Raw genomic sequence first — 12,272 nt, 5'->3', positions numbered from 1 at the left:
TACACCACACTGTCCCAAATCATGAGTTAAAAACAGCAAAAACAAACAAAAAGCTAATCATTGTTCTCATTTATGCTAAATAAAAAACTAATCATTGTTCTCATTTATGTTAGATTATTTTTCTTCTGCTTTAAGAATAAGACAGGTGTCTAAAAATAATGTACATATTTGGATTTAGAATGGTTATATGGATATTTTATTCACTCCCAGTGTCTGGATAATTTAATTTAAGGACTGGTCTATTCACAATTTAGGTGACATCAAGTTTGCTTATGTGACATGGAGATGACAGAGAGGACTACCTATTGGCTGGGAACAGGAAGGTTTTTCTCTCTTCTGATTTGAAATTTCCCCACTCTTATTGTCTAGAAATATTGGTCCATGGTCTCTAGCAGCCGTTGCTCCAATGCACAGGGTCCAGAAGTCAGGAGTCCTGAGATCTCTGTGGACCCTCCCGTGAGCACAGATTGTTTCCAGGGCTTTACTAACTTCCAAAGTAGAAATAGTGGTACCACACACTTACATGCAGGAAAGCACATTCAGAATAAGGAAGGGCAGTGGGCAATGGCAGCTGGTGTCGCAGGGCCAGCAGCTTCGGGAGCTGCTCTGCCTGTGGCAGTGCACCATGAAGGAGGGACTGCGCAGGGCTGGAGGAGAGAACGGATCTGGGTGTCTGGATCCGGAGTGCCCATTTCACTGGCCGGGATGTGATTTTGGTGAAACTCTCCTAAACTCCATCAGTTTATTTACTTCTTTACATCGTTATATTTCTTAATAGTCTCTGAACTTCTTGAGCTATGACATTGTACTCAAATCTGTTCCCAATCCCTAACCAAGTTCAAGCATGAAGTAAGATCGTATACATACTTGTTGGGCTGAGTTACACTGAAATGATTAGGTCACTTGTAGTTGTACTAGGGGAAAACAGGATAAGAGACATAATACAGACAAATGCCATCAGTGACACATAAAAACACCACACGAACCTAATGAAAATGGTACACAAAAGATATGGTTAAGCAACACAGAAATGCTATAATAAATATTGTCTTTTACCTGAGAAAAAACTTCAGTTTGCTTATGAGGTGTTGTGCAGGGCCATGAATTATTGGGAGGTGTGGGAGCAGTGTTATTTGAAAGCAGAGGATGACTGTGACTGGCATGTGGGCAGGTGAGGCTCAGCGCCCGTTGTGCACTTACTGGGATCCTCCGTGGTGTCTGCTGCATGTGCCCGTGCACATGTGCATGGAACTGTGCTGTGGGCTCCGTCCAATCCGTGTCCATTTCCTGCATTCACTTGCTGTTCTCTGATGATAAAGCAGGCGTACACAAGTACAAGGCTTGCATTATGGTAAAATTGTTTCCCAATGTATGGTGTGAATGATGTGCATTTCCAAACAAGTGTCTTGGAGGTGTGTATGCACCTTCTCTCACCTGCATCTTTGCCAAGAGACAAGTGGCCGGAGCTCAGCTTTCTCTTCCCGATGACCCTGTCTTCTGAGGCGCCCTGGCTGTGGTTTTTGTTATTCCTCTTTGGTGAGGATCTGGCTCTGGTCTGGGTTGGTCAAATAACTCAAAATATGTTTCAAACATTTGTGTTGGGGAAAAATCAAAATATGCTTTGCCAGTTGATTTTTAAACACATTTCACAAACAGAAAAATTAACCCTTGTGTTTCTCATTAATGTTCCTGCAATTTGATGAAATGCTGCTCCCTCAGAATTTTCTGGATGAATAATCAGCCTCATGATCCTATATGTATTTTCTTTAAAAAAGGTCAAATTTACTTTTGATGAAAGCCATTAATGCCATGAAATTTACCTTTAAACTGAATAACACATTTCTAATTTGTTTTGACTAAAGTATGTCTAGATTTCATGAAGTCATTTTGCAATGTCCTACAAGAGCAATTGTAAACAAAATAGAAAAAAAGGAAAAACGTGTTTGTACTGATATGTGAATGCCTTCTTTCCTTCCTTTTTTACTTCCCTCACCATTCCATTCCTTAAATAAGACTTTATGAAAAGTATAGTATGTTCCTGATACTTTGTTAAGGTTCGCAAAGAGCATGCCACCTGTTGGAGGACACACACAGATGAATAAGATACTACACACCTTTTAGATAACCAACATGCTATGTGAAGAGCAGCATACACTACACGAGACTGGGTAGTCAGGGCATGAGAGACAATCTGGGAGAACATATCTATATTGTCGTTGTTGAGAATACACCTCTGCCCCGCTGTGTTCCACATTGTGGCTGCATCAAAGATACTTTAGAAAGCATATTTACCATATTTAGGGAAGGCTGGACAGGTGACTACTGAAGTTAATATCACATTAGAGATGGTGCAAGATCAGGACTGTTCTCTATTAGTTTGTGCAATTAAAGCTAGGAACTCATTTTCCAAAGACTTTCACACAATGGGGAATGAGAAATTTCAATTATTCTGTCCCTCTAGATACCACCATTACAAGGGTCCCTGTGGCCTGAATATGACAGAGTAGTTCAACAACACTTTTCCCTTTAAAACTCTTCCTTCTTACAGAATAAGCTCAATAGCTGTAACTTGAGGCTTTGCTGAAACAGTTGACTCAGGATTGAATAGATAATTGGGTTTTACAATTAGACAAGTATGGGTGAGAATTCTGGCCACACTATTTTCTAGTGTTATGACCTTGGACAAAATATCTTTAACATCTCTGAACTTTAGTTTCTCCAACTGTGGAGGAAACATAAATGTTTTTCGAGGTTGTTGTGAAGAGGAGATGAAATAGCACATGGAAGTAAGTAGTGCTGGCCTTGTTCAGAGCAGGTGTTAATCAATGAGGGTGGGTAATGCATGCTTCCTTTCATTATGGGCTATCTCTTCCTCATAGAATGTGCCCTCTTTCTCTCCTGTTGTTTCAGATAACTGTGATGACCCACTAGCATCCCTGCTTTCTCCAATGGCCTTTTCCAGTTCCTCAGACCTCACTGGGACTCATAGCCCGGCTCAGCTCAACCGAAGAGTTGGTGAGTAGGGTGACTGATTCTACAACACAGCCATGGGTAATGGAAGAAAGTGCACCTCCATGCACAGAGAGCATGTAAGAGAGCAGTGCTCAGAGTGGGATGAAATATGTCTCCCGGCACAAAATGAATACTCAAATTATGCTGATTCTTGTTCCCCCAACCCACATTATTCCTCCTTAACTGTCATGAGAGGCTTTGAGAAAATATTTTAAAAAACCCACCAAACAAACAAACAAAAAAACATTTGCTTTATTTTTAGTGTTTCATATATGTCACACAAACAGCTACAAAAATATTATTATTATTACAACATCCTATTTAATAAAGAGGGAATATGCAAATTGACCATCACACCATCACAAAAACGGTGGTGCCCATACCCACAAGATGGTGGTGCCCAGTCCCCTCAGCCCCGCCAGAGTCCCCCAGGCCTTTCAGCCCCCCCAGGTGAGGGTGGCAGGCATGTGGTGCAGCCAGACCCACCCTCAGCCCCCCAGCCGCCCAGGGCCAGCCCAAGGCACAGGCAAGCCTCGGATGGCAGCTGCCCAGCCAATGCCCAAGGCACAGGCAAGCCTTGGATGGCGGCTCCGCAGCCGCCCAGTGCCATCCGAGGCTAGGTAACCAGGGCTGGCTGAGGCTTGCGCTGCTGGCAGTGGCAGCAGCAGAGGTGTGATGGGGGCATTGCCTTCCCCTGATCGCTGGGTCACCTCCTGCCCCTGAGGGCTCCCGGACTGTGAGAGGGGGCAGGCCTGGCTGAGGGACCCCCCCTCCAGTGCATGAAATTTCATGCACCAGACCTCTAGTTTTTATAAGTATGAATGAAACCTACTAAGATTTTCCTATGATAAGTTTAATTTTTACAATTAAATAAGTGTTAATGTTTAAAAGTATTAAATGCTATTGAGTAGAAGTAAGAAAATACAAAAGAAAATATATAACCCTATCAGCTAGAGATACACACAATAAAATGTTGGGTGAGTATCATTACAATGTGTGATAGAAATAAGAACAGACACCCCCTAACAAGCCTTTTATGTTAAATCTCTTTTGAAAAATATGATATTAGATATCTAAATATACATATTTTAAATCAGAACTTGATGTTGGCTTTTATTTTTACAAATATATAGTTTCATAGTTGATTTTTAAATTTTTAAATACTTAGTATCTGATATTTGTATATCTAAGGAATGTTATAAACTTTTTCAAATTGAGAAACATAATTTTGTATGTAATTTCAATAGGTGCACGAATCAATTAGAGTTCATACTAATAATTCTTAGCTCTATTTTCCCATTGATAAGTGAAACCAATCACATTAGTAAGTTTTCCAATGTTGAGCTTTGCAATCTGGAATAACTTCTAATTGGTTATTGCATTACTGATGTTGCTTTTGTAAAGTGTAGAATGATTTTTTTTTAATATATTTTATTGATTTTTTACAGAGAGGAAGGGAGAGGGATAGAAAGCTATAAACATCGATGAGAGAGAAACATCGATCAGCTGCCTCCTGCACACCCCCCACTGGGGATGTGCCCACAACCAAGGTACATGCCCTTGACTGGAACCGAACCCGGGACCCTTCAGTCCACAGGCCGACGCTCTATCCACTGAGCCAAACCGGTTTCGGCATGTGTAGAATGATTTAACTTGTTAACATTTTAACTTATAATTTTTAATCTTATTAATTTGCTTTTTTTGTTTTTATATTTGTTGTTTGTTTTGTACCACATTTCTTAGGTTCTATATTTAATGGGATCAATAATTCAGAAGTTAGCAAGTTCTGTGTCTTTGTTAAAAAAGGAGTTTAAGAATATTATTTTAAAGAAAAAAATAAAGAATGGCCAATTATATATACAGTGGGAAAGTATTAATAATAATTTTTACTAACGCTCTCTTTGCTGAATACTCTGTACCAAAACCTTTAGAAGGCATTTACCTGTATTAAGGTATGTAGTTTTCACAAAGATAATATAAGGTAAGCTTACCTTTTACCTTCAAGTAGGGTTCTTGAGGCTTAAAGAATTTTCATAAACTTGCCTGAAATCAGAGATAAGAAAGGGAAATGCTTGGATACAAATCTTAGTCTAATTAAAAGTTGTTGCCCCTTCCAACCACATAGGTTAAAAAAAGTATAGGGTCCTTGAAAATACCAGGCAGAGGTCAAATGCTGGCTATGGCATTTACTTCCAAGCTCTGTAAATGTCTGCTCATCACTCACCTGCTCCCGCCTTGGGTATCTATGGGTGCAGTGCACCAGTATTGCCTGCCTCGCATTACGTATACAATGACACCAGACTTGCTTGTGTAAAAAGACCTTTCTCATTGCAGAGTAGAGTTCCTCTGGAGTAAGAGTGCTCCACTTGTCATTTTGGGAAAAATTTCCAATCAGCAGAGTTTAAAAAATGTTTTATTGATTGATTGACTTGAAAGGGAGGGAGAGAGAGAGAGAGATAGAGAGAGAGAGAGAGAGAGCGCTTGTTCAACATATTTATGCATTCATTGGTTGATTTTTGTCTGTACCCTGCCTGGACTGGGGATCAAACCCACAACCTTGGCATACTGGATGACACTCTAACCAACTGAGCTACCCGGCCAGGGCCCAGGTGGCAGATTTTAATGTGGCTCCAACAGGGCATCCAGAGCCAGAATTTGTCTGGCAAATGTGAAGTGTTAGAAAGTTATTACCACCTTGTAGTTCCTCTGCAGGTTCTGGAAAAGCTGTGAACTGACCATAGGCCACTCCTTTCATAATAAAGAGACATTGACGGCACAAATCTCTCTGATCCAACTTATTACAATGGTCCTGAGCACAGGAGAATCAGGGTGCCTGAGCCCAGGTCAGCACAGTGACGCAGAGACCACTAGAATTTAAATTGGGAAGACCATGCAAGAGACACAGTCATAGTGCTGGAATGAATTGGCCTAAAACTCACATCTAGCATAGCCCTCAGGGGTGACAGCCTTCCTTTCATTCAGCATGTCCACGCATGACCCTCAGCAGGAAAATAGCATTGACTCAAGGGGATATTAGATAACTAGTTCTCATCCAAGCATCGTGCATTTGAGTCACTTGGAAAACTTTACTAGTAGCAGTGCCTGATTCCATCTCTCAGCTAGCTATAATAATAAAAGCATGCTATGCTAATTAGACCGGACTTCCTTCCGGACGATCTTCCAGATGAAGCCAGGGCTGCGAGTGAAGCCCGGGTCCCGGGTGCCAGAGGGAAGCCAGTGCCAGCAGCCGGGGGAAGAAAGGCCTACTCTTGCATGAATTTTGTGCATCGGGTCGCTAGTTCTGAAATAATTGTCTGGAATGGAACCCAAACACAGATATAGATTAAGTAAATGAATACAAGCTTTTCAGATGATTTCAAAATACAAGGTTTGCAAACCACTAGATGAAATGAATTTGTGAATAACAGATCTTTCTATTAATATTTATGGAGCACTTGCTATGTGTCGGACACTGCTAGAACCCTGACCCATAGTTAGTAAAAATAGGCACGGACCCTGTTCATAAAGTACCAATGGCTTTTATATAGAACTAGAACAAGTAATTCAAACCTTTATATGGAACCACAAAGGACCCAGAAGAGCCAGAGCACTCTTGAGAAAAAAGAACAAAGGTGGATGTATCCTGCTACCTGATAACAAACTATATTATAAGGCTATGCTAATGGTACTGGCATAAAAACAGACACAGAAATCAGTGGAACAGAATAGAGATCCCAAAAATAAACACATGCTTATATGGTCAATTAATACAGGGGTGGGCAACAGTAGGTTTATAGTTGTGACTGCACAAAACACAGTTTATTCTTATATTATTATTTATCAATCATTGTATTATTTATTTGTATTATAACTGTAAATCTACTTTTGCCCAACCCTGTATATGACTAAGGAGGCAAGAATATACAATGGGGTAAAGATAATATATTTAATAAATGGTGTGGAAAAAATTGGACAGATACATGCAAAAAATAAAACTAGGCCACCTTCTTACAACAATAATATAAACTCAAAATGGGTTACAGACTTAAATTTAAGACTGAAAAATTATAAAACTATTAAAAGAAAACATAGGCAGTAAAATCTCTCACAGTTCTCTCTAAGTAATATTTTTTCTAATGTATTTCCTCTGACAAGGAAAAAAAAACCAAATAGGATAAATAACAACCTAAAAAGTTTTTGTACAACAAAGGAAATCATCAAGAAAACTAGAAGACAACCTACTGAATGGAAGAAAATATCCACTAATAATATATTCAATAAGGACTTGATACCCAAAATTTATTAAGAACTCATGCAACTCAAAACACACACACACACACACACACACACATACACACATCCAATTAAAAAATGGGCATATGACAGAGGAACTTATCCAAAGAGTACATGCAGCTGGCCAATAAATGTATGAAGAGCTGCACAACATCACTAATCATCTGAGAAATGCAAATTAAAGCCACAATGAGATCTTATGGAATGTCCTCAAAAAATAAAAAATTATACTGACTGTGACCCAGTGATTTCACTTCTAGGTATATATATGAAGAGACCCAAAACACTAATTTGAAAGGACATATGCACCTTATGTTTATTGCAGTGTTATTTACAATAGCTAAAATCTGGAAGAAATCCAAGTGCCATCAATAGACAAGTGGTTAAAAAAGTGGTGGTACATGTGTACAGTGACGTATTACTTAGCCATAAAAAGGAATGAAATTTTACCATTTGCAACAGGGTGGATGGAGCTAGAGGGTATTATGCTAAGTTAAATAAGTCAGGAAAAAATGACAAATACCGTATGATTTCACTTATATGTGGAATCTAAAGACAAACAAGCAAACATAATAGAAGCAGACTCATACATACTAAGAACAGACTGATGTTGGCCAGAGGGGAAGGAGGGTGGGTGCTAGGTGAAAGGATTAGGAAGTAGAGATTAGTGGTCACAGGGGTGTAAGGTAAAACATAAGGAATATAGTCAATGAAATCATAATATCAATGCCTGGTGTCAGGTGGGCACCTGAAATATTAGGGGGAGCGCTTTAAAGTATATGATTGCCGAAACCGGTTTGGCTCAGTGGATAGAGTGTCGGCTTGCGGACTGAAGGGTCCCGGGTTCGATTCCGGTCAAGGGCATGTACCTTGGTTGCGGGCACATCCCCAGTGGGAGGTGTGCAGGTGGCAGCTGATCGATGTTTCTCTCTCATCCATGTTTCTAGCTCTCTATCCCTCTCCCTTCCTCTCGTTAAAATATCAATAAAATATATTTTAAAAAAACAACAAAAAAACAAAGTTTCTAAATTCTCTTTAAAAAAAATAAAAATAAAGTATATGATTGTCTGACCACTATTATGTACACCTGAAATTTATACAGAGTAATATTGATGTAAACTGTAACTGAAAAAATAAAATTTTTAAAATCTTTTACATGTATAATGCAAACTACTATGCAATTAATAGCTAACTTAGTAATAATATTAATATTAGTATTTTGTTATATATATGCAATATAAATTATGTGCATGTGTATATAAACATATACATATGGTAGGTTATATAGAGTAAGTTGAATATATATACATGTGGTTAGATATGTATAGAGTCAGAATTATATATAGAAAGAGTTGCATACGTACAGGGCTGAAAATTCATATATACCCATATATAATAGAATATGGATACACATAAATTTACAAATATATGCATGTATAAATGTATATAGTAATATATATGTACATATACACACATAATACATATATAGAAAATATACATAGATAGTTTATAATAAAATAATTATGTAAATGTTATTAAGAACAGATTTGGTCAATGGTTTTCTAAATATAAAATTCAGAAATTTGAGAAAAAATATAACTTTTTATTCTTATTGAAGATATCAATGTAGAGCAATGATTCATTTTTTCCCTAAAAATAGACATGTTCTGTCTCCACTAAAATGACTGAGAAGTAATTATAGTCCTGTCAAATGAATACTCCTTTTTTACATTCTTTCCTTTAAAACTTCCTTTTTTATTTTAAACATGAAAGACTTCAAACATATCTCAAAGAATAAACTATTACACATGGTTTGAAATCTAGGATACTCTCATGCCGTGGCCAGTGTTATTCAGTAGTTAGAGTTCAAGGACTCATCACCTAGGGTCATGGGTTTGATTTCTGGTCAAGGGCATATATCTGGGTTGTGGGTTCTTGTGCCCCCAGTCGGGGCTCCTTATCAGTTATACAGGGAGATTTAAAGGAGCATCTTCTTTTTAATTTGAATTCTCCATATAGTGTTTTAAACTGCAAGTTCACAGCCAGATGCTAACAGGGGTCCTCAAACTTTTTAAACAGAGGGCCAGTTCACTGTCCCTCAGACCGTTGGAGGGCCGGACTATAGTTTAAAAAAAAAAACAAAAAAAAAACTATGAACAAATTCCTATGCGCACTGCGGGCCCGGGACGAGTTGGCTGCTAAGCAGGACAGGCAGTGGCACCCGGCGGGCTTGATAAATGTCCTCGGTGGGCCGCATGTGGCCCGCAGGCCATAGTTTGAGGACCCCTGTAAGAAATCCTGCTCTGCACAGTCATTATCAGGTGTAGCTTCTCCCTGAACAGGTTGGAATGTGTGCCTAGCAGTTTATAATTTTTCTGTTATCAGTGTATGTCCATCAGCATACAACTAAACATCAGAACAATAATACACTGTTGACCCAGAGAAAAATATATCTACCAAGAAGGGCTCTTTATGTTCAACTGGGCTCCAATTTACAAACAGCCATTGCCAAACAGTGGCCTCTCACACAAGCAGCACTTCAGTCAGAAGCCAGCACTGCACTGCCTGCCTGAGTGTCCCTGCTGTCTGAGCTAACCCTTATAAAAGAGTTCCTGGAATCCTGTTTCAACCAATAGAAGTGAGACTTTCCCCATCAATTGAAGTTGTACTGCTTCACTGCCATTTAGCAAGTTGAGTGAACTTGCTAAAAATTGCCCCAGAATGATATCTTCATTGACAAATCAGAGTGGCCCCACTCTGACCAATCAGGGCAGTGCTTTTGGGACCAATCAAAGTGGGGGGATTTTGGAGCTCTTATTTGCATGAGGTCAGACCAATCAGGGATTGGGGTGGGGACTTCTCTTTATATAGGTCAAATCCCTGTAGCTCCAGAAGTGCACTTTCCCATTATAATGAGGGCTGTGTTTTCCCAGCTAAGTTGAAACATCAAAGCTGTATTGATGGAGTGAAGAGGAGCAGAGATGTCTAATGGGACAGGAGCCTTACTGAAGAGCCTCCTGCCTGAAGCCTCATCACAGTGTGCTCTTCGATAGCCATGCTATGTTGTGTTATAAGTGAGCTGTAACACTCCTGAGCTGTCTCACAACCACGCTATTCTGCTGCCATGCTTATCGCAGTTGAGCTGTGTGCACTGAATGAAGTTTTCTTCCTCACCATACCCCATGCTGAAGAGTCCTGTTGCTATTGCATGGGTGCCAATGACCATTGACTGATAGTACTTAGCACTATGACAAGCCCTCACTGTTCTAAAACCTCAAGGTATATCAACTCCACCTCACAGCTACCCCCATGTAGATGTCATTGTTATCTCTATGTCATAGGTAAAAAGTGCCATTACACAGAGAGAATGAGGGACATTAGTTACTAATGTAACTCTAGGTAGATCCAAAGCTACTTAATGTCTTACAAGGTAATAAAATCTGGGGATTATGTCTTTTCTAGTGAACAAACCTAAGTTAACAGGTAACTTCACAATTTCTAATGTATAATCAAGCAGTGAGAAGCATAACCAAATGACAATTACATTCTCATGGAGACTTAACTAATCATTGAGTGCTGCAAACGCTTATGTGAACTTGTTAAAAATTGCCCCAGGATGATGTTGAACATTCACACTGTACTCTCTTTTGATTTCCAAGTTTTGGATAGTTTTCTTTTAATGTACTCCATTCATTCACTTATCACAGCAGTTTATGAATTCCTGCTTTATCTGTCATCCTGCTTTTATCTGTCTGCACACTTTTTAAGGAATGTCTTGGCATTCTACCCAAGATGAATTCAAATTGTAAAACCCTTGGCCTCCATAAAACTAAGTCCTCTTGATTGAGTGGAGTGCGCTCGCTGGCATCCTTGCAGCTCATCACTGCTGAATGGTTTCACAAAGATGCACCTTTTAAAATTAGCTGCTGAACCCCCTGGCATCATAGACAGGTTTCCCCTGTCATCCGAAAGTAGAGTGTCACTATGAAATTTTTCACAGGCAAAAATGGCACAAAGAAACAATTACCATTAATGAATGTTGTGAAGCAAAATCCTCCTTGAATTGATTTCCATTGGCATAAACAGGTACTAATGTAGCTCTTTTGTAAAATCAAAGTGGTGTAATGCAAACTTTCAAAAACCAGGCAGACCTTTGACATACATTGAAAGTGTGTTCTCAGAGCTCAAGTACTCTCATCCTCTGACCTATTCCCAGGAAGAAATATGCACAGCTGGTAACTGTGTCCTGTCAGAAGTAGGGATCAATCAAAAGTTGAAAAGAAGAATACAGGAAAGGTCTGATGATGGGAACACTCAGAGTCTGAGTAAAGCAAGTCTAATGAGCTCTGTCAGAGGCAAACTCACCTTTCTGAGAGGAAGTGCACCCGAGCAGCAGCCCGTGAGCTGAGGCAGGGCTGTGGTGCACAGGGTCTGGGCCATCCCCACCTAGGAGGATGTTGGAGGGCGAAGCCAGTGTCTTAGCCACCACACTGCTATCTCATCCACGGGAGGGATTTGCCAGTGGAATCTATATTCTCTCACTTCCATGCCTCTCTGCCCCCCTCTCATCCACACACAAAGAAATGAAAAGCAACAAAGAAAAATCATTATTTGGGGGGAAAAATACAAAATAGATTAGATTAGATGGCAGATCACCATTCATGCCAGGTCCATCTGTACAGCTGTGGCTTAGCAGGGATCTGACTTTGTCAAATGTGATTTGTTTTGTGGCCAGAAAGCTTTTGATCTGGGCCTTAAAGCCAGCTCACTGCAAGAAGCACTTTCTGTCAGCAGGAAGCCGTGGAGCTGCGGGTTAGCCCTGCTGAAAGAGAGAGGAAGGCTTTAAGTTACTTTATATGATTAAAAGCAAATAGAAACAGTCATCTCTGGCCCCATGAGAGGAGAGGTTTGTACTTTTCTTTCCCAAACCCCTCAAATATAGTTTTGCAAACGCTTATGTTTACCTT

At 39.7% G+C, this 12,272-nt stretch overlaps 1 protein-coding gene across 1 annotated transcript in view; it reads left to right on the top strand.

The window, feature by feature from the left end:
* Positions 1-12,272, top strand: part of CNTNAP5 (contactin associated protein family member 5) — an 886,665-nt gene that overhangs the window by 197,392 nt on the left and 677,001 nt on the right. The window contains exon 2 of the mRNA XM_080671382.1: positions 2,911-3,015. Coding sequence (XP_080527508.1) covers positions 2,911-3,015 — 105 coding nt within the window. The remainder of the gene's footprint in view (positions 1-2,910; positions 3,016-12,272) is intronic.

Source organism: Plecotus auritus, assembly GCF_963455305.1.
Source record: "Plecotus auritus genome assembly, chromosome: 5".
NCBI classification, from domain to species: domain Eukaryota; kingdom Metazoa; phylum Chordata; class Mammalia; order Chiroptera; family Vespertilionidae; genus Plecotus; species Plecotus auritus.
Note: the sequence above shows the minus strand (reverse complement) of the source record. Positions and strands in the feature narration are given on the sequence as shown.